Here is a 21,770-nt window from a genome sequence, read left to right as displayed (position 1 = left end):
AACCACCAAGACGACAAAAGAAAATTCATTGTTCTAATTGGATAATTTAGCCATCTTGAAAGTGAGTGACCAGTTGCCATGGTTACTACGTGAAATCATGGCAGCTTTACCCTGCCACTCTTGAATTGAATTTCCTTTTGTTAAAAACTGAGCTTACTCCTGCCTGCGTCTTCCGTGCACAAGCTGTGATATTGGTCAGCCTAGATAGCTCTATTTTAGTAGAGCTGATTGGCTGAAGTGGTTACACGTCTGACTGGATGCGCGGATGGCGAGGCGATGTGGTGTCGCGTGAAATGGCAGGTCCGGATTCCGTTGGGAAGCGGACAAAGGTCGATGAGGACAGCTGAAAGAAATCAACTGTGACCACTGACTGATGCTCATCTTGTTTTTGGCACGTCCATGTTGAGTTCAAGCCAACAAGTGTATTCACGTTGCTATCAACCTGTGTCAGTGTGTAGGACATCCTATGTTTTCCTCTTCCAATCACCCCCACTCCTCGTCATAGTGTTTAGGGCATCCCTTGTATTCCCCTTTCTATCATGTATAACGTTCTAAGCTCCAATCTTTAGTTAACCCACCAGCAAGTTACTGGAAGAGTGCAGGTTACTGGGTCCAAAAATGTCTACTATTAGTTTACCACAACTAACTATATAATTAACAGACAATGACCCTAAATATAACGGTGCATTACGTGTAACGTTTATTGTTGCACACTTTGTTTTCGCTTGTTGTAAGAACCCCCACCCCAAGCCGTTTCGCACCTGACGTCCTACCGACACTCAACTAGTTGGAGTGTCTAATTGTAATGAACTTAATGACCCGATCTTAATCCCTTTACGTCATCGTGACACTATTCAAATGTTCGTCTGTCTGTGTGTACTACATGACCACAGGTATTTTACTTACGAACAAAAATCGCCGACTTAATTTTAGATTTATTTGTTTCGTTTTGTTGACAACGATACAAGTTTTTTTTTCTTTTTTAAATTTGCGCCGTTGGTTTGTTTTCAACGCGGCGGTAGCTGGTGAAACATCTGTAACGGTCCAATGGTCGCCGGGGAACTGTGGTACGAGTCACGTGACACTGCAAGGCTGTTCACATCTGGATGGTATGCGGTGATGATGTTGATGGTATGCGGGCATATCTTGATGAAATGCGGAGATAATGTTGGTGGTATGCAGGGATGATGTCGATGGTATGCGGTGATGATGTTGGTGGTAAGCGGGGATGATGTTGACGGTATGTGGAGACGATGCTGATGGTATGTGGAGGCGATGTTGATGGTATGCGGTGATGATGTTGATGGTATGTGTTGATGATGTTGATGGTATGCGGTGATGATGTTGATGGTATGTGTTGATGATGTTGATGGTATGCGGTGATGATGTTGATGGTATGCGGTGATGATGTTCATGGTATGCGAAGATGATGTTTCTGGCGTTGTATCAAATGTCACTGCCATGACACCGATCGTGCTGGGTTATGACACAGAACAGCAGGACAGATTAGGACAAAAGTTGTTGATAATGTTTAAAAAATGATAAAATACTCTAGCGCTGTGGAAGAAATACGACATGTTTGTACGGGCTTATGTTGTAGTGAACTGGCGGGGGGTGGGGGAAGGGGGGGGGGTGTTTGTATTCTTGGTGTCAGTGTTCAAGAAAAACCTTTGTGTTGGTGTCTGTGTTTAAAATGGCTAATACGGCTTTTGTGGAGCGGATTAGTTAAAACGTCGAGACCATATTCAGCGCATACACCAGCGGTTAGATCTGTTACATCCAACTGATCCCATACACAAGATCAAACTGTGAGAATTGAGACATGGTAGAGGCGTCAGAGTTGTAGCCTTGATCGTACTATCTGCAGGGTTAGATTGGTACACCAGCGTCGGCTTTCATTTGTTTTATATAAATGTTTTTTTCCCAGCTATGTTGGGTTATGTTAGAGGGTATAGATGGATGATGTTGGATGGTGGATGGTGTCGATGATTGAGGTTGTATGTTGGTGGCTGTAGATGGGTGATGTTGTATGTTGGAGGGGGTAGATGGGTGATGTTGTATGTTGGATGGGGTAGATGGGTGATGTTGTATGTTGGATGGGTAGATGGGTGATGTTGTATGTTGGAGGGTGTAGATGGGTGATGTTGTATGTTGGAGGGTGTAGACTGGTGGTGTTGTTTGTTGGATGGGGTAGAAGGGTGATGTTGTACGTAGGAAGGTGTTGATGAGTAGTCAAGAAATCTGGACATGTCGCCTGTCTGGCCCTCACATGAGACAAAGACACGTCACGTGACACGCCACCTATAGGAACCACGTGACGCAACACGTCACAAATTCCATATGTACAACTGTACACACTTGCCACATGTCATCACACAGACCACGTGTGTACTTTGGTACACACCATGTTATAAACGTTTCAGTGTAAAGTTTTGGATTTAGTTTCACACCCATACTTAAAACATACATTAAATGTTTCTCAAAAAGAATACCGCAGATTTCAAGATTATTAAGAAGCCGATGTTTAAAAAATTGTCGAGTCATTTGGCGACATAAATAGCCCCGTTATTTTCGTGCCCTGCTAGGCTCTTGTATCATAACACAATGCCTTACACCTGGTGAAATAAATGGCGCACATATTTTAGCTGATAAAAAGTCGACAGCAGAGCACAGCGGTTCTAGTGTTGAACAACAGGAAGTGCCAGCCTGATGATCAGTTTTCCTACGACTTAGAAATCTTACTTTTTAAAAACCTAGATCGGCTGTTTTTCCGATCCAAATATATTAATATTGTTTGTGTTCAGACTTTCACTTTCTATACGTGTGTTTAGCTGTGTGGTCTAGTAAAAACACTTAAAGATAAAGAGTAGTAAAATGCCGGGAGGGGAAGGTGTGTGTAAACGTGTGTAGGAGAAGGGGGGGGGGGTCAGAAACCAGACATTGAGAACCTTTCGTTTTAAGGTCGCGTCACTGAAGGAAGCCCGGGCGGTGTAAGGTCACACGAAATCTAGTAACCCGATACAACGGCAGATTGTCTCGCTTTACTGGTTCTTATTAGAAGGAAGCCAATTTAGACTGTACACCGTTAGCTAGGTACTGTAAACACCTCATAGTTTTAACACCATAAAATAAAAGATGCAATATTAAAGACGTAACTTCAAAACTACGAAATAAATTAGATGAATTACAAAAAAAAGGCGAATGTGAAGAGGGACAATCAGCCCTGCGACTCAAATTTAAAAAAAAAAATATATACACTGTGTACGAATGAATTGCAGTAATCAATACTGGCCTTTATTCTGTGTGCTCACGACATGATAAATTCAAATTTCCTCAGACATTAGAAGCAGACATCTGATTGGTGGAGACAAAGCTATTGGTTAGAAACAACACGACCAATCATAAAAAGTGTATTAACTCAATCTCCACTCTGTAGGTCAGCTGATCTTGTGGTAACATTTCTTGTTAACAAACGTGGCTACGGTAACTTATGATCACGTGATATAAACATCGTTACTTAATAAATCTTGGTTTATAACAATGCAGACTATAAAAAAAGCAATTCTTATCAGCTAAAAAAGCAAAGGTTAACTGATAATCACCCCTGTTATGTAACCATGGAGACAGGATGCCATATTATTTCCCTTTTACCCACCAAGAAGCCTACGAAGACTCGAGTTTATTAGCAGCAAGAACTAACACAAAATTGACACCCAAAATGTCGTCTATTCTGCTTATAGATCTAGTAGTTTTTATAGGAAAATTACGATGCATTTTTAACGATTATTTCAACACACGACGTCATAATTTAAACTTCCGGTCACGTGTCGCATCTGTGAACATAAACCAGTTTGCATCGCGTCAACGGAAATGTTGACACATCCGGATTCCATTAAACTACGCGCGTGAATCAACACTTACTTATGTTAATAGCCCTCGCTCTCGTCTGCTCAATTATATTCAGCAAATATTGCCCCATTTTTATTGGTTTGCATTTCATGTAACTTGATGAGGTTTTAATTGGGATCGTTTAAAAGACAAGGGTTCCTCGGCTGTAGAACAATCTAGAACACACAGTGAGTCTAGAACCCTTCACCACACAGGTTAAAATGATGTCTAACACTACAGAAATGCCTCGTTTAAGATGTAGTACGACGTTGCCAGATAAACAGTGGCTAATTAAAGCCAAACTACTTCTGTGAAAATCTTCAAATCGTGTTTTTAATGTTTTGTAATGTTGTAGCCTTTATATATATATATATATATATATATATATATATATATATATATATATATATATATATATATATATATATATATATATATATATATGTGTGTGTGTGTGTGTGTATGTGTGTGTATGTGTGTGTGTGTGTTTGTTTACTATTTTCGAAATGGAATAAAGAGACATGGTCGTACAGCAATTTTAAAAATATAGACGCGCATGTATTTCTACTTTTATTATCAGTTCGATATTGGTGCTCTAGTTCTCTGAGATTGACTGCAAGAGTTGACTAGCTGAGCCCTATCTCATATCTCATATTATAGGGAGTGACACGGAACAGTTTGACGTATGGTTCCATGGTTTGATAAAGTCAACGTTAGTTAAACATCAATCTTTGTAACATTTGTTAGTAGTAGGCCCCTATATCACTCATATGCCTACTCAGATAATTATATATTTGTGGAACATTTTGCGACCTTATTATTGGTTAGAACATTAAGTTCAATTATATTAGGTAATACGATAAAGAACTATATTTTATACAGCTTAGATCTCTGGAACAATAATAAATAGTTGGTCAAACTTATATAGCAGGCCTATATATGATAAAAAAAGAATTTTGTTACATTTATAAATATTAGCCTATATACACAAAACTAGTTAAAATCAAGTATTTGTAACATAGTCCATACATTTAAAGACAACGTTAGTTATATAAATAAAATTTGTTACATTGGCTATACATATAAAGACAACGTTAGGTACATGAAAGGCAAAACCCCCGCTAGAAGCCGCTCCGTTAGCGCCACGCATGGTTAGGTTTATCTCTCCCTTCATCTGCTACATAATGGCCTTCTGTTAACACACGGGGGACGGGGGACGGGGACACACTTGGCCCGCCATCTCACCTGCAGGGATTATAACGGCATTTTCTTGAAGCCAGCCCGAGGATTGTGGAGATAATACCGCCCTGAGCCAGTCCCATCTCCCGTCCCAATCTCTGCTTACAGCCAGTCTTGGTTTAAAGAAGTCATTAGTAGTTCTAGAAATGGTGGGGCTATTTATAGAAGCGTGGCCATGAATGGCGGCAGTCACGCATGCGTACAACTACAATAGGAGATCTAAATAAGTACAAGAAATTATTTTTTATCTGCTTAGATTAAAATTAAAAAAGGTCACTAGGTATAATTAATATGAACACCAATTAATTCACGATTAATTAGACAGTTTGTTGATTGAATTAGATGAACAACGAAATAATCTATTCCACGGGCTGATTTTGTTAAATGTCAGATTTCTATGAGATGATTCCTTGACCACAAAGTTCGCATGTTAGATGTCAGATTTCTATGAGATGATTCCTTGACCACAAAGTTTGTATGTTAGATGTCAGATTTCTATGAGATGATTCCTTGACCACAAAGTTCGCATGTTCGATGTCAGATTTCTACGAGATTAATCCTTGACCACAAAGTTCGCATGTTCGATGTCAGATTTCTACGAGATGATTCCTTGACCACAAAGTTTGTATGTTAGATGTCAGATTTCTATGAGATGATTCCTTGACCACAAAGTTCGTATGTTAGATGTCAGATTTCTATGAGATGATTCCTTGACCACAAAGTTCGTATGTTAGATGTCAGATTTCTATGAGATGATTCCTTGACCACAAAGTTCGCATGTTAGATGTCAGATTTCTATGAGATGATTCCTTGACCACAAAGTTCGCATGTTCGATGTCAGATTTCTACGAGATTAATCCTTGACCACAAAGTTCGCATGTTCGATGTCAGATTTCTACGAGATGATTCCTTGACCACAAAGTTTGTATGTTAGATGTCAGATTTCTATGAGATGATTCCTTGACCACAAAGTTCGTATGTTAGATGTCAGATTTCTATGAGATGATTCCTTGACCACAAAGTTCGTATGTTAGATGTCAGATTTCTATGAGATGATTCCTTGACCACAAAATTCGCATGTTAGATGTCAGATTTCTATGAGATGATTCCTTGACCACAAAGCTCGTATGTTAGATATCAGATTTCTATGAGATGAATCCTTGACCAAAACGTTCAAAAATTCTTTTTTCTCGAGTCAGTGGTCACTACCACATGTTGACATGATCCATGACTGGCCGTCTTGTTTTGTTTTGTTTCGTGTGACATTCGTCTGTAACACCTTGTCTAAGGTAACCTGCCTGTATCACCTTACCTAAGATAACTCCTGTCTAAAGTGGCTGTTATCACCATACTCCTTTTACTGTTTCCTCCCCCCACCTTCCTCCATCCCCCCATCCCCCCCCCCCCTTCGCAAACACACAAGACTTTAACTTTCTGTTATCTCCAAACAAAAAGCCAATATATTCATCTTTGAATTATGTTTTGAGAACCACTGAATCCGAAATGTCGCCTGTCTGATGTCAGGTGACGTCACACATGATCTCACCAAACGATGTTTACACTACGGTGGCAAGAAAAACAAAGACGATCGCCTTGTCAATCACGATGCCTCCTGGTAACGACGGTTCTAAATTTACCCCATACATCACGATGGCTTCTGTTAACGACGGTTCAAACTTTGTGTGGAGTTTAGGTTTTTCAACAACTATCTGCCCTAATGGAACACTTTTGATTTCCCGGCATACCATATTAGCTTGAGACTTTTCGGTTTAGCAACCATGAGCTTTTACCGACTCGACCACGCCGACCCCGACAAATTTGAATAATTCCCACACATTATACAACTCGACCTGGGTCATTTCTGTCAACTTTAGCTAAATAGCCATCAGAAAAAACCAATCAATCACTCTGTGTATTAATTACAGAAATCGATCATCCCACGGTTCAATATTTGAAAGATCGATTCTCCCCCCCCCATTTGAAAGTTTAATATCGCACATTGGCCCGTTATTGTTCCCGCGCTCACGGGCTATTGGAAATAATTATGACGTCACAAGACAAGGGAGGCTATTTACATAGGCTTACAAAAATACTGGCTAGGATCAATGGGCGGTAATAAAGAAAAAAGTTTGATTGTTTTGCGAGGTTGGGTGGGGGGGGGGGGGGGGAATAGAAAAACTGTCGCCTGCACACATGGTATTTTACATTCTGCTTTGTAGCAAAACAAAAATATAAAAATCTAAAAACAAAAATATTTCAGAAGATAAACCAAAGCTTTAAATGTGTATGTACTGAATTAGATTGGTATCTTAAATATGGCATGATCGAGTATCCTCATTCAAATCTCATGCACCAGATTACAGTGACAAAACGACACCATTTTATTCTGCCACTTTATCTTCCTAGCGTGCTCTCTGCAGATATCATTAAGACTCTCTGTGTAATGCCAGAGCAAACCAATTAATTTTTTGTACCCTCCCTTGAATTACTTCCCCTGGCAATAGAACGGTGCACTATCTACAAGTATTCGTTCTAATCTTTTTGACGGAAATCACGACCTCACTACAAATTGGCTGCTCTGATTCGCTGGTTTTCTGTTTGTAAAAACATTTTCTATTGGCTTAAAATTGACCCGACTCGTGCAAGTGACGTAGGTAAACATTGGTTGGATAGGTTATCACGTGGGTGGTGTGTCAGTGTTGGTCTGACAGTGACACGTGACCGTGTTGTGACATCGCTAACATTTTTTACTTATTCTACATTGTCAACTATTTTCTAAACATAATTTCAAATGATGAATTACGAATAAACCAACCCCCCCCCCCCTCCCCCTCACTTGCAAATTTGATTTTCACAGTATTTATTCTAATAAACAAAATCTCATTTGACGTCTTCTAAGCCTCATCCATAACGAAAATGTAACAACAATCTATTAAACCGTTGTTGTAGTTCCACATGAAGGCAGTGTAAGGAATGGCGTGTTTAAAAATTACATTGCTCTCATTGGTAGTTGGGGTCATAAAACAAGATTTGATCTTAAGCAGCTACTCTGTCATAGTTAGGACTGGGCTCATTTAAATCAACATTAAATTATGTGTTGTTTTTTTATTTCATTTCAGTTGTGGTCCAGTGTAATGGAGGACAGCCCCCACCAACACGACATCCCTATCTGGTTTAACGGTACACAAAGATGGATGACGGGTCTGACGAAGCGCACAACTTGTGATGACATCATCTACGCCATTTTATACAGCACAGGCCTGCATGAGTCAGAGTCGACGGACAATTTCGCGATTTTTGAGAAATGGCGGGAAGTAGAGCGCCCCCTATCGGTAGGTTTTTAATAGTTACTACCATGTTTAGCCTTAGCGAACGTTAGATCAAATTCGATATAAATGTAACTGTTGAACATACATTAGAGATGGGGGTGGGGGTGGAGACGATAAAACAAAAGAAGCCGAGGTTAATCCCCCGCTCACAACCAAAAACATCCGTGTCAAAGGTAAAGGGTCGGCGATTAGTGACAGGTAGAGGGTCGGTGATTAGTGACAGGTGTAGGGTCGGTGATTAGTCCACTCAAGTGGCCCACCTTGTCCACTCTCACACAAACTTCTAACAGAATGGACACAAGTAAGTTAGGCTAGTCAAGCTACAAACTACACCGCGAACTGTTGTCAAGAAAACTTGACTATGTGACACGACATTTGCTGACAAGAAAACTTGACTATGTGCCACGACATTTGCTGACAAGAAAACTTGACTGTGTGACACGACATTTGCTGACAAGAAAACTTGACTGTGTGCCACTGGAATGTTCTAGCATTAGAAGGCCCTTGTGTTAGACACATCGTCTGACTACGAACCCCACCCCGGAACACACGTCGTCTGACTACGAACCCCACCCTGTTACACACGTCGTCTGACTACGAACCCCACCCTGGGACACACGTCGTCTGACTACGAACCCAACCCTGGGCCACACGTCGTCTGACTACGAACCCCACCCTGTTACACACGTCGTCTGACTACGAACCCCACCCTGGGACACACGTCGTCTGACTACGAACCCAACCCTGGGACACACGTCGTCTGACTACGAACCCAACCCTGGGCCACACGTCGTCTGACTACGAACCCCACCCTGGGACACACGTCGTCTGACTACGAACCCCACCCTGTTACACACGTCGTCTGACTACGAACCCCACCCTGGGACACACGTCGTCTGACTACGAACCCAACCCTGGGACACACGTCGTCTGACTACGAACCCAACCCTGGGCCACACGTCGTCTGACTACGAACCCCACCCTGTTACACACGTCGTCTGACTACGAACCCCACCCTGGGACACACGTCGTCTGACTACGAACCCAACCCTGGGACACACGTCGTCTGACTACGAACCCAACCCCGGAACACACGTCGTCTGACTACGAACCCCACCCTGGGACACACGTGACCTGGTCACGTGACGTTGTTGTGGGACTGAACCTGCTCACACACAGGTGTCCGTGGCCTTGGGTCAAGCATTAGAGGCGAGTGGTTGATCTAAATGTTTGATCTTCATCGCTGTGGTAGGTGTCGACACACATCGCCTACACCACAGAATGTAAATCCGTGCTGAGGTGCTTTTAGCAAGTGGTGTTTTCTGTGGATGTTACCCAGGCTTTGTGATTGTCACGTGACTCAAGTTTAGATCGTGTCACGTGACTCAAGTTTAGGTCGTGTCACGTGACTCAAGTTTAGATCTTCTCACGTGACTCAAGTAAGTAGCACATGCCTGATGATTCCAGATTTAAATAGAACTAAAATTTTCTGTGGCAGAAAACGTCGCCAGACCTCCCTTTTGTTAACAATTCAGCGCGAGATTATACTTGACATCTATAAAATTGATGAAGTGTGTTAAGTGTTAACACCCCCACCCCCTCTGATACTGTGGGGGGGGGGGGGGTCGCCATGAGACACGATGGCTACCGACCCCCGTCTGAAATTGTGGGGGTCGCCATAAGACACGAGGGCTACCGACCCCGTCTGAAATTGTGGGGGTCGCCAGAAGACACGATGGCTCCCGACCCCGTCTGAAATTGTGTGGGTTACGATAAGACTTCCCACAGCCGTAGATAACGAGGCCTTACGATAGGTCCAATTAACCAACTAGACGGCGCTCAAGTCGTATCTCGTCGCGCCTGTCTGGATGACTTGACTATGTCCCGTACGGTGTTTGTGGAGGGAAGTGATCTGTCGTCGCCCCGTGCACACCGACATGGGCAGGGAAGAGTCCCATTGTCCTGCCATCCTACCGACTTTGGCCCACTTTATTGTCAGGGTGGGGTGGGAGGGGTTAGGACACAATGAACCGTCCGCTTGTATTTATCAAGCACTTGAGGTCAACAATCTAGTTGGCCGTCGTTTTGTTCAGTTTGTGTGCTGTTGTTTGCGTCTTTTCTCGCTTCTCCAACGCCCACCCGAAATGTCGTACGTCATTTAATCTCCCAGACCTAGAGCTACCCTGCCCTACTCGCTTATCTTTCCTTGTCTTTTGTTAATCTTTTTTACATGACAGGATTAAGAAAACAATGATAGTGAATAAATGTAAAAATTTAAAAAAAAATGGGATTAATGAAATTATCTTGACACTCTGAATTAATTAAATAACCACTTAAGCTTGAAGCTTGGGGGTTTAATTTGGCAATTACCACTTTACCTAAAAGCTGAGGTGAATGATTTGACATAGAGCGATCTTTAAAATTGAGTGGTTTTACACATTAAAAATATATATCGTCTCTCTATCATTGTCATGTAGCTATTCTTGTTGCCTAATGTCATGTAGCTACTCTTGTTGACCACTGTCATGTAGCTACTCTTGTTGCCTAATGTCATGTAGCTACTCTTGTTGACCAATGTCATGTAGCTACTCTTGTTGACTACTGTCATGTAGCTACTCTTGTTGACCAATGTCATGTAGCTACTCTTGTTGACTACTGTCATGTAGCTACTCTTGTTGACCAATGTCATGTAGCTACTCTTGTTGCCTAATGTCATGTAGCTACTCTTGTTGACCACTGTCATGTAGCTACTCTTGTTGACTAATGTCATGTAGCTACTCTTGTTGCCTAATGTCATGTAGCTACTCTTGTTGACCAATGTCATGTCTTGTTGCCCAATGTCATGTAGCTACTCTTGTTGACCAATGTCATGTAGCTACTCTTGTTGCCTAATGTCATGTAGCTACTCTTGTTGCCCAATGTCATGTAGCTACTCTTGTTGCCTAATGTCATGTAGCTACTCTTGTTGCCTAATGTCATGTAGCTACTCTTGTTGCCTAATGTCATGTAGCTACTCTTGTTGACCACTGTCATGTAGCTACTCTTGTTGCCTAATGTCATGTAGCTACTCTTGTTGACCAATGTCATGTAGCTACTCTTGTTGCCTAATGTCATGTAGCTACTCTTGTTGACCAATGTCATGTAGCTACTCTTGTTGCCTAATGTCATGTAGCTACTCTTGTTGACCAATGTCATGTAGCTACTCTTGTTGCCTAATGTCATGTAGCTACTCTAACCAACAACTGACCCTACCATATGATCTTTTCCTCCCCAGGCTAGGACGAAGATCTTGAAGATCTGGGCGACATGGGGTCAAGATCAGGCCAGCGTCCAGTTGAGCATGCGCAGTCTAGACGACTACTTCCTTCCCGGGGAGTCGAGCCTGTACCTGAGGAGTCGCAGGCGTCACCGCAAGACCAGCAGACACAAGGGCAGACACGGCACTAGCTGCAGGTAGGCTCGGGTCCTGGAGTAGCCGGTCATGTGACTCGTTCACCAACGTTGGTTCCTAACGGCAAATCTAGCCGTTTATGTGTTTGTTGTATGATGAAGGTGCTACTAAATATGTATGGCCTATCATATGTTGAGAGTTATTTTAGTCATCATCTTTAGAATTTTTTTTTACCAGAAGTTCTAAAACAAAATCACCACAGGGAATCTTTTTGTTACCTGTAGGTTTAGGTGCAAGACGACGTCATTATGTTTGTAAAATAGTTGAGTTCATATGTAGTATAATAAAGCCTGGGGGGGGGGGGGGGGGGTATCTTTAACTCGACTCGTTCGGCCCCTTCAACTTAAACATCTCTGTCCCTATGCCTGACCTCCATACTTAACCACATTTAACCACGTCTAACCCCCATCTAACCACCTCTAACCACCTCTAACCCATTCTAACCACCTCAAACCACATCTAACCATATCTAACGACTTGTTACCACTTCTAACCACCTCTAACCACTTGTTACCACTTCTAACCACCTCTAACCACCTCTAACCACCTTCTCCTCAGATGCCACAACAAGCGTGGCTGTGACGAGTGCTCACGCCTCAAGCCACTGGAGCAGCTGGTCAAGCTAGTGGTCAGCCACGAGAGGAAGATCCAGTCCATCAATGACCGGATCTACGAGACGGACCGCCTCATCGACCGTCACGAGTCAAAGGTCAGTAGCATGCCACGCCCCTTATTTCACTACGTCACAGTCACGTGACCAGGTGACCACGTGACTGTTAAGTGCTTGACGTACACGTGACAGTTGGGTAACAATTGTTGCTGGTCTTTGTAAACATTGGTTGGGTGGTTTGTAAACCTTGGTTGGGTGGTTGGTAAACATTGGTTGGGTGGTTTGTAAACATTGGTTGGGTGGTTAGTAAACTCATTTTTCTTACGAAAATAACCACAAGTGGGGTGAAAATCCAAGCCAGAATTTGTTGAAGTTGAAAGCCGTAAAATAGAAAACCCAGCCTTGGTAGCACTGTTTTTTCCCAGACGAGTATTTTTTTGGATTGTATCGTTTTACTGAAATAATCCTATGTTTAAAATTACCTAATGATTACACGTAAAGTACGTAGGTTAATTAAGTAACCTTTCAAACCTGAGAGTCTACGGGGCAGGTGATCTCGGCATATGAAGGGATAATGTGGTCAGCACATGCCCAGCCGCCTGACGTGAGTCAGGTACCTATCAGAGCTGGGTGGACTCAGGGACGTTTTACCGACGGGAACCCGGGATTCGAACTCGAGATTTCCGGGTATGCTCTACCAGCGGACAGCGCAATCACATTAATAAATAAATGTATATACATGATAATTGTGTGGGAACAAATGTCTATAATGTTAACTTTTAGACTAAAAAAATGGAAAAAAATATTTCACGAAAGGACAATTTTTTGTGTGTCAACAGATCCACAACCACCGCGTGCAGCAAAACGGCATGGACTACGTCCAGAACTCCTACCTCAACAGCCACAGCAGCGAGAGCAGCAGTAGCCTCGACTGCTTCAGTAGCCTTGACCTTCGTGACCTCAGCCAGATCTTCCCAGAATCCTCCCAGCACGAGCTGGAGGAGATCTCGCGCCTGTCTGACGACCTGGCCCACGTGGAGCGCCGGCTGGCCGAGGAGATGGCCAAGATACAAGAGATACAACCGGAAGTCGAACGTTTATCTGGCCAGCTGGGGCTGGAGTCCGCCATGGAGGGAGAAACAGACGCAGAGCTAGAGGACACGAGAGTAAGTTGTATCGCGTTGGTTCAAATCCCGTAAATGGAACAAGTGTGTGAATCATTTGTAATGAGGGACATTTATTTAAAGTAGTCCAATAGTTGTATAGTGTTGGAAAGTTAGGCTTCGTTTTTTTTCTTTTCTTGCTAAGTATTTCATAAAACATTGAAATTCGGATATAATATAATCGCACCAATTCTAATATGTCTTATCATATTGTATTAAACACATTAAGGATAGTCTGCTAAACACAGTAGGAACCATCTTTTGAACATTATATAGATGATATATTCAAAACATGGATTAATGGTTAAACACTTAGAGAACATATGTTGTAAAATAGTTGTGGTATGTTAAACATGTAGGGGCAGTGTCGGAAGGGGGAGAGTGATGGTTTATTAGTAGTGTAGTGGTAATGTTGTAGTTAAATTTAGAACAGTTGCATTTGTTCAAACACACAGGGCTATACATCTGTTTAAATACAAATTTAACAAGTTATTTTCTCGTTGTAAACCCCAAGATTTATTGGGGGGGGGGGGGGGGGGGGGGGGGAATCTATAAGTACTACATAAAATGAAGGGTGGTGGTTTAAGGAAATGTAATATGAAATGTTGAGGTGGGTAAACTTTGTTTTACGATATGCACATTGTCTTTTAGATCAGTATATCTAAGTTACACATCCTATATACACATCTCTGCTACACATCTCTATACACACATATACAACGAATGCTATCTAACAGAAGGACGTCAAAAATTGAACATTAAATGTCTTTGTAATCCGTGCAATACAATCGATTGTTAATGTAAACAAACCTCCCCCACAATACCCGGAATGTTGATGTAAATAAACCTCATCCATCACATACACACAATTGCCTGAATGTTGCTGTAAACATACCTCACCCCTCTCACACACACACTTGCCTGAATATTGATATAAACACCCCCACACAATTGATGTAAACCAAGAACCTGAACTCCTCACACACACCCCCACGCAAGTGATGTAAACCTGAACTCCCCCACACACCCACATACTTGATGTAAACCTGAACTCCCCCCCACATACACCCACACAACTGATGTAAACCTGACCCCCACACACCCACACAACTGATGTAAACCTGAACTCCCCCCCACATACCCACACAATTGATATAAACCTGAACTCCCTCCCCCCCACACAACTGATGTAAACCTGACCCCCACACACTCAAACAATTGATGTAAACCAAGAACCTGAACTCCCCCACACACCCACCCACACAATTGATGTAAACCTGAACTCCCCCACACACCCACACAATTGATGTAAACCTGAACTCCCCCACACACCCAAACAATTGATGTAAACCTGAACTCCCCCACACACCCACACAACTTATGTAAACCTGAACTCCCCCACACACCCAAACAATTGATGTAAACCTGAACTCCCCCACACACCCACACAATTGATGTAAACCTGAACTCCCCCACACACCCACACACTTGATGTAAACCTGAACTCCCCCACACCCACCCACACAACTGATGTAAACCTGAACTCCCCCACACACCCACACAATTGATGTAAACCTGACCCCCACACAATTGATATAAACCTGAACTCCCCCACACACCCACACAATTGATGTAAACCTGAACTCCCCACACACCCACACAATTGATATAAACCTGAACTCCCCCCACACACCCACACAATTGATGTAAACCTGAACCCCCCACACACCCACACAATTGATGTAAACCTGAGCCTCACACACCCACACAATTGATATAAACCTGAACTCCCCCACACACCCACACAATTGATGTAAACCTGAACTCCCCCACACCCACCCACACACCCACCCACACAACTGATGTAAACCTGAACTCCCCCCCACATACACCCACACAACTGATGTAAACCTGACCCCCACACACCCACACAACTGATGTAAACCTGAACTCCCCCCCCACATACCCACACAATTGATATAAACCTGAACTCCCTCCCCCCCACACAACTGATGTAAACCTGACCCCCACACACTCAAACAATTGATGTAAACCAAGAACCTGAACTCCCCCACACACCCACCCACACAATTGATGTAAACCTGAACTCCCCCACACACCCACACAATTGATGTAAACCTGAGCCTCACACACCCACACAATTGATATAAACCTGAACTCCCCACACACCCACCCACACAATTGATGTAAACCTGAACTCCCCCACACACCCACACAATTGATGTAAACCTGAGCCTCACACACCCACACAATTGATGTAAACCTGAACTCCCCACACACCCACACAATTGATGTAAACCTGAACTCCCCCACACACCCAAACAATTGATGTAAACCTGAACTCCCCCCCCACACACCCACACAATTGATATAAACCTGAACTCCCCCACACACCCACACAATTGATGTAAACCTGAACTCCCCCCCCCCCACACACCCACACAATTGATGTAAACCTGAGCCTCACACACCCACACAATTGATATAAACCTGAACTCCCCCACACACCCACACAATTGATGTAAACCTGAACTCCCCCACACACCCACACACTTGATGTAAACCTGAACTCCCCCACACCCACCCACACAACTGATGTAAACCTGAACTCCCCCACACACCCACACAATTGATGTAAACCTGACCCCCACACAATTGATATAAACCTGAACTCCCCACACACACACCCACAATTAATATAAACCTGAACTCTCCCACACCCACCCACACAACTGATGTAAACCTGAACTCCCCCACACACCCACACAATTGATGTAAACCTGACCCCCACACACCCACCCACACAATTTATATAAACCTGAACTCCCCCACACACCCACACACTTGATATAAACCTGAACTCCCCCCACACACCCACACAATTGATGTAAACCTGAACTCCCCACACACCCACACAATTGATATAAACCTGAACTCCCCCCACACACCCACACAATTGATGTAAACCTGAACCCCCCACACACCCACACAATTGATGTTAACCTGACCCCCACACACCCACACAATTGATGTAAACCTGAACTCCCCACACACCCACACAACTTATGTAAACCTGAACTCCCCCCACACACCCACACAATTGATGTAAACCTGAACTCCCCCCCCACACACCCACACAATTGATATAAACCTGAACTCCCCCACACACCCACACAATTGATGTAAACCTGAACTCCCCCCCCCCCCCCACACACCCACACAATTGATGTAAACCTGAGCCTCACACACCCACACAATTGATATAAACCTGAACTCCCCCACACACCCACACAATTGATGTAAACCTGAACTCCCCCACACACCCACACACTTGATGTAAACCTGAACTCCCCCACACCCACCCACACAACTGATGTAAACCTGAACTCCCCCACACACCCACACAATTGATGTAAACCTGACCCCCACACAATTGATATAAACCTGAACTCCCCCACACACCCACACACTTGATATAAACCTGAACTCCCCACACACACACCCACAATTAATATAAACCTGAACTCTCCCACACCCACCCACACAACTGATGTAAACCTGAACTCCCCCACACACCCACACAATTGATGTAAACCTGACCCCCACACACCCACCCACACAATTTATATAAACCTGAACTCCCCCACACACCCACACACTTGATATAAACCTGAACTCCCCCCACACACCCACACAATTGATGTAAACCTGAACTCCCCCCACACACCCACACAATTGATGTAAACCTGAACCCCCCACACACCCACACAATTGATGTTAACCTGACCCCCACACACCCACACAATTGATGTAAACCTGAACTCCCCACACACCCACACAACTTATGTAAACCTGAACTCCCCCCACACACCCACACAATTGATGTAAACCTGACCCCCCACACACCCACACACTTGATGTAAACCTGAACTCCCCACACACCCACACAACTGATGTAAACCTGAACTCCCCCCACACACCCACACAATTGATGTAAACCTGAACCCCCCCCCCCCCCACACACACACACAATTGATGTAAACCTGAACTCCCCCCATAGACGGAGATGATCCGGGCGGTGACCTTGCACGTGACCAACGAGTACAACGAGCGGGAGCTGGACAGGAAGATGGACGTCTGCCTCCACCAGTTGGAGCAGAAGGCGATCTTTGAGAGCTCGCTTGTTCAGGAGGTTGGTGCTAGAAGATTCGGTCACCTCAGCTTTTGGCACACTCTAACGTGCTCACTTTATATCCAAAACCATCCAATCATCACTCGCTATTGTAAACATCACACTCATTTTCCGCGTGCTTAGTTGTGGAGCAAAGAATTGATTGAAATTTTTAAAAGTTTAATTAGCTTTCGTTTATTTTTTAAATTACATTTTTAAATTCACTGATGAAGTAAAATTAATGAACCTTTTCACTCATTACAAATTTAAATTCAACTTTTTAAAATTTCAGCTGTCACAACTCCAAGAAAGACTCGGGGTCAAGGACATGACCTTCACGGAAGTCAACTGGCCATCCAACCAGGAGAGGACCAGTTCAGATCACCCTAGAAGACCCAGCCATGTTCTAGAACACTCGCCGCCCCAACACCAGACCAGAACATTCGCCTCAGCAGGACCCGGCTCATCCGAACATTCTAACCTTCCAGAATATTCTCCACCTGACCCTTGTGGCCTTGACACATCTGACGGAGACTATGTCAACCTGCGGGTCCTGGGAACTGAATCGCCGGCCAGCGCCGGCCACGTTGCCGGTCGTCCTGCCGGCGGTTTTCCTCAGAAAAAAACCGTGACGTTTTCAGACACGATATCAGAACGATTCCACCCTCCCAGCATAGACAGTGGTCAGTCAGACGCGCCGGTCTTTGACCCCAGCAGGCCGGTCTTTGACCCCAGCAGGCCGGCCAGAACTTCATCCAGTGAGACGGCACCAGGGGACACAAGCAGACGACAGCAGCTGAAGGAGGATGTCGGCAGAGATGCCCGACCCCCCGTCAGGAGGGCACGGGACGGCAAGCCGCCGCCAATCAAAGCCAGGTCCAGGTCGGCAGACAGACCGTACGCGCCGCCGCGGGACCCAGGACTGCAACACACGGAGGGTGTCAACAACAGAGTTCCAAGTCTGGCACCGCACAGCGTTCATGTGGTCAATCAGTACGGTCTAGAGACATCGCACCCTACCAGGGGACGCTACTCTACCACCCACGAGCACAACACTGGTTATCTATCAGAAACAGATCCAATAAAGGTTGCTTCATTCACGACAAATACAAATATCAGTAACACATTACAAAGTCATCCACCGCAAATTTTTAGACGACCGCAACTTTTGACTACGTCACAGAAAACTGCACAAACTCCATATTCAAACACACAAAATGGCGCGGACTTTGGTCAGCCTAGACCGACAACCTCGCAGTCCGGCGAGAAACAATTGACACCGGTGCCTAGAAACAACAGCGCCAACTCCGTCACCGGTCAAACACAGCGCCCCACAGGCACGGGGGATAATCCACGAGTGAGAACTTTAGTCAACACCGAGCCAGCTGACCATAGCGACCAGTCGCTAGCCTTACACGGCCGTCCCAGCAACGGGCAGCCCTGCCTGGATGGTCACGTGTTTACACGCGGCATTAGCGAGCAGCAAAGGTTGAGGTCAAACACACAGGACAATGTCCAACAAGTGACGTCAAACGGCCCGATTGGCAGGCGGCTGACGACGGATGAACGGACCAGGCTTTACACAAACCGGGATCAGCTGTGTGTCCACACACCAGCGGCAGTTCAAAAACAGGAATCTGGTCCGCAGTCTCCTGTTGATTCGCCCGGCCACCAAAACAAATCTTTTTTATCAACACGGGATAATACTCATAGAGGGAGAGATTCCCACCTCAACCCTCACCCGCATTCTTCCCGTCCTCTAAAGTCAGAGAGTCAGTTTTCCGGTCATGGTTTTATAAATAGTAGCCAATCAGATGAGAGAGATTTACACAACGTCAACCACAATTCAAGGTACGTCACTCCAAGCGCGGGGCGAGAAACACAAGGGAAACAACTCACAACATTGTTCAACGGTCGTCGGGAATCTATGGGGGCTAACTTGAGCGACGCATCGAAAAGTTTAGTGACTGACCGTACCTGGTCAGAAGATGACGACGTTTTTATCATCGAGCCAGCTAACCATAAGCCTTTAGCAACTCAAAACGGAATTCATTTACAAAGTTCAAGGTCAGTTAAGTCTAGCCATGACGTCATTAATCAGTCTAGCGGTCACGTTCATGCTAAAGATTTGAACGGAGCACAGGTCGGCGCTGATATATCGGAGCGTGGAGCTTTGTACCATATATTGTCCAATAAAATGAACAAAAGTGGGAGCCCCTCCCCCAAAACTCAGTCCTCACCTGTTGGGTTGTCAACACAGCTGGGACAAGTTCCCCTTGGCAACCACCCAAACTTGTCGCAGAACAGTGTCTGGGAACAACCATCTGAAGACACCAGACCCCAGCGAGCCGGAGACAAACACGGCACAAACAACGGTTCTGCTCTAGTTAAGAACGGCTACTCAGCTCAAAACGGGTTTACAAACTCGACATCAACACTCCCTAGCGGTCGACAACCACCCCACCCCCACCACGGCCCACACAATGGCGGATACCGTTTCGATCAGGCCAAATTTCAGCTGGACAGTCGAAATGGATTAACCATGTTCATCGACTCCCAGACTAGCAATGAACAGGCACTCAATTTCTCTCGGAAACCTAACGGAATATCTAGCAACGGGGGCGTAATCAGCCACCAAAACACGTACCCAACTACTGAAAAACACGTTGACAATCAATATCCAAGTAACCACAACTCGTATTACTACGCCAAAACTCAGGCCTCAGAGAGTCAACACAATCAGACCAGGTGGTTCAACACAGTTAACCTGAAAGAAATTCCCGTGTTAAACAACAGAGATCAGCTAAAACACGTGCATGCCAGTCTGATGCCCACTCACATAGGCGGGCATGGGAAAACGAAAGTAGAGGACAGCAATGATTCAGATACCGGCCTAAGTTCAATGCACTCGGATGAGGCCACAAACATGGAGACACTGGTTTAGCTGCGGCTAGTCATTCGGTGTGTGAGTAGAATATGGTGCTATATGGAGACAATATTATACTATGACTGGGGACGTGTGTGTGTGGGCAGTCAATCGGTGTGTGTGGAGCATCTGGTGCTATATGGAAACATGTTATACTAGGATTGGGGACTGTGTGTGTGGAGCATCTGGTGCTATATGGAAACATGTTATACTATGACTGGGGACGTGTGTGTGTGGGCAGTCAATCGGTGTGTGTTGAGCATCTGGTGCTATATGGAAACATGTTATACTATGATTGGGGACTGTGTGTGTGCAAGCCATGGTTTGGCAGTGTGTATGTGTGCAGACTTGTTACATTTGTACAGTGAGTGGTAGTGTAAAGTGCTGTGATTGAGGTGTATGTGTGTGCTGTCGTGTGTGTATGTATGAAACATTAGCGTAGTGTGTGTCTGCTGTTTATGGAATATATGGATCTTCTCTGTTAATGAAATCTAGATACAATTCTACAGAAATGCAACTACTTACTCCATTTAATATCCCAAATACACGAATGTTCATTTTCACATCTAGAACTGTGGCCACATGTCTAACGTCTAGAACAGTGACATTCGACCTTTAACTACTGTCCTAAACATATATTGAATTAAATCTTTAGCTACTGCTCCACAAATATAATGAATGAGACCTTGAGCTATTGTCCTACAAATATAATGAAGAGGATTAGTCTCAGACCTGAGAAATCTCTAAGGAAAATCCTGGCCAACACTTGTCATATTAGCTGGCAACAATGTCTGTACACAAGGTGGACACTGGTCAGGTCTTGAAGAACAGATAACCGTGTGGTCAACATTGTTTAACCGGGTGGTCAACATTGTTTAACCGGGTGGTCAACATTGTGGGAGCCCAAGACAAGTGAATTTAGAGATCAATAGAAAACTAAATCAAGTAGAACAAACAAAACAATGTGATTTG

The 21,770-nt window shown here is 44.3% G+C and overlaps 1 protein-coding gene across 1 annotated transcript in view; it reads left to right on the top strand.

The window, feature by feature from the left end:
* The window catches only part of LOC131955454 (uncharacterized), a 49,069-nt gene extending 28,129 nt beyond the window's left edge, over positions 1 to 20,940 (top strand). Inside the window, exons 2-7 of the mRNA XM_059319593.1 lie at positions 8,247 to 8,459; positions 11,731 to 11,909; positions 12,466 to 12,616; positions 13,357 to 13,683; positions 17,762 to 17,893; positions 18,165 to 20,940. Coding sequence (XP_059175576.1) covers positions 8,262 to 8,459; positions 11,731 to 11,909; positions 12,466 to 12,616; positions 13,357 to 13,683; positions 17,762 to 17,893; positions 18,165 to 20,816 — 3,639 coding nt within the window. The 5' untranslated portion in view covers positions 8,247 to 8,261 and the 3' untranslated portion in view covers positions 20,817 to 20,940. The remainder of the gene's footprint in view (positions 1 to 8,246; positions 8,460 to 11,730; positions 11,910 to 12,465; positions 12,617 to 13,356; positions 13,684 to 17,761; positions 17,894 to 18,164) is intronic.
* The last annotated feature ends 830 nt before the right edge of the window (positions 20,941 to 21,770 follow it).

Source organism: Physella acuta, unplaced genomic scaffold, assembly GCF_028476545.2.
Source record: "Physella acuta isolate Inbredline_101_S28 unplaced genomic scaffold, ASM2847654v3 ptg001066l, whole genome shotgun sequence".
Classification (NCBI taxonomy): Eukaryota; Metazoa; Mollusca; class Gastropoda; family Physidae; genus Physella; species Physella acuta.
Note: the sequence above shows the minus strand (reverse complement) of the source record. Positions and strands in the feature narration are given on the sequence as shown.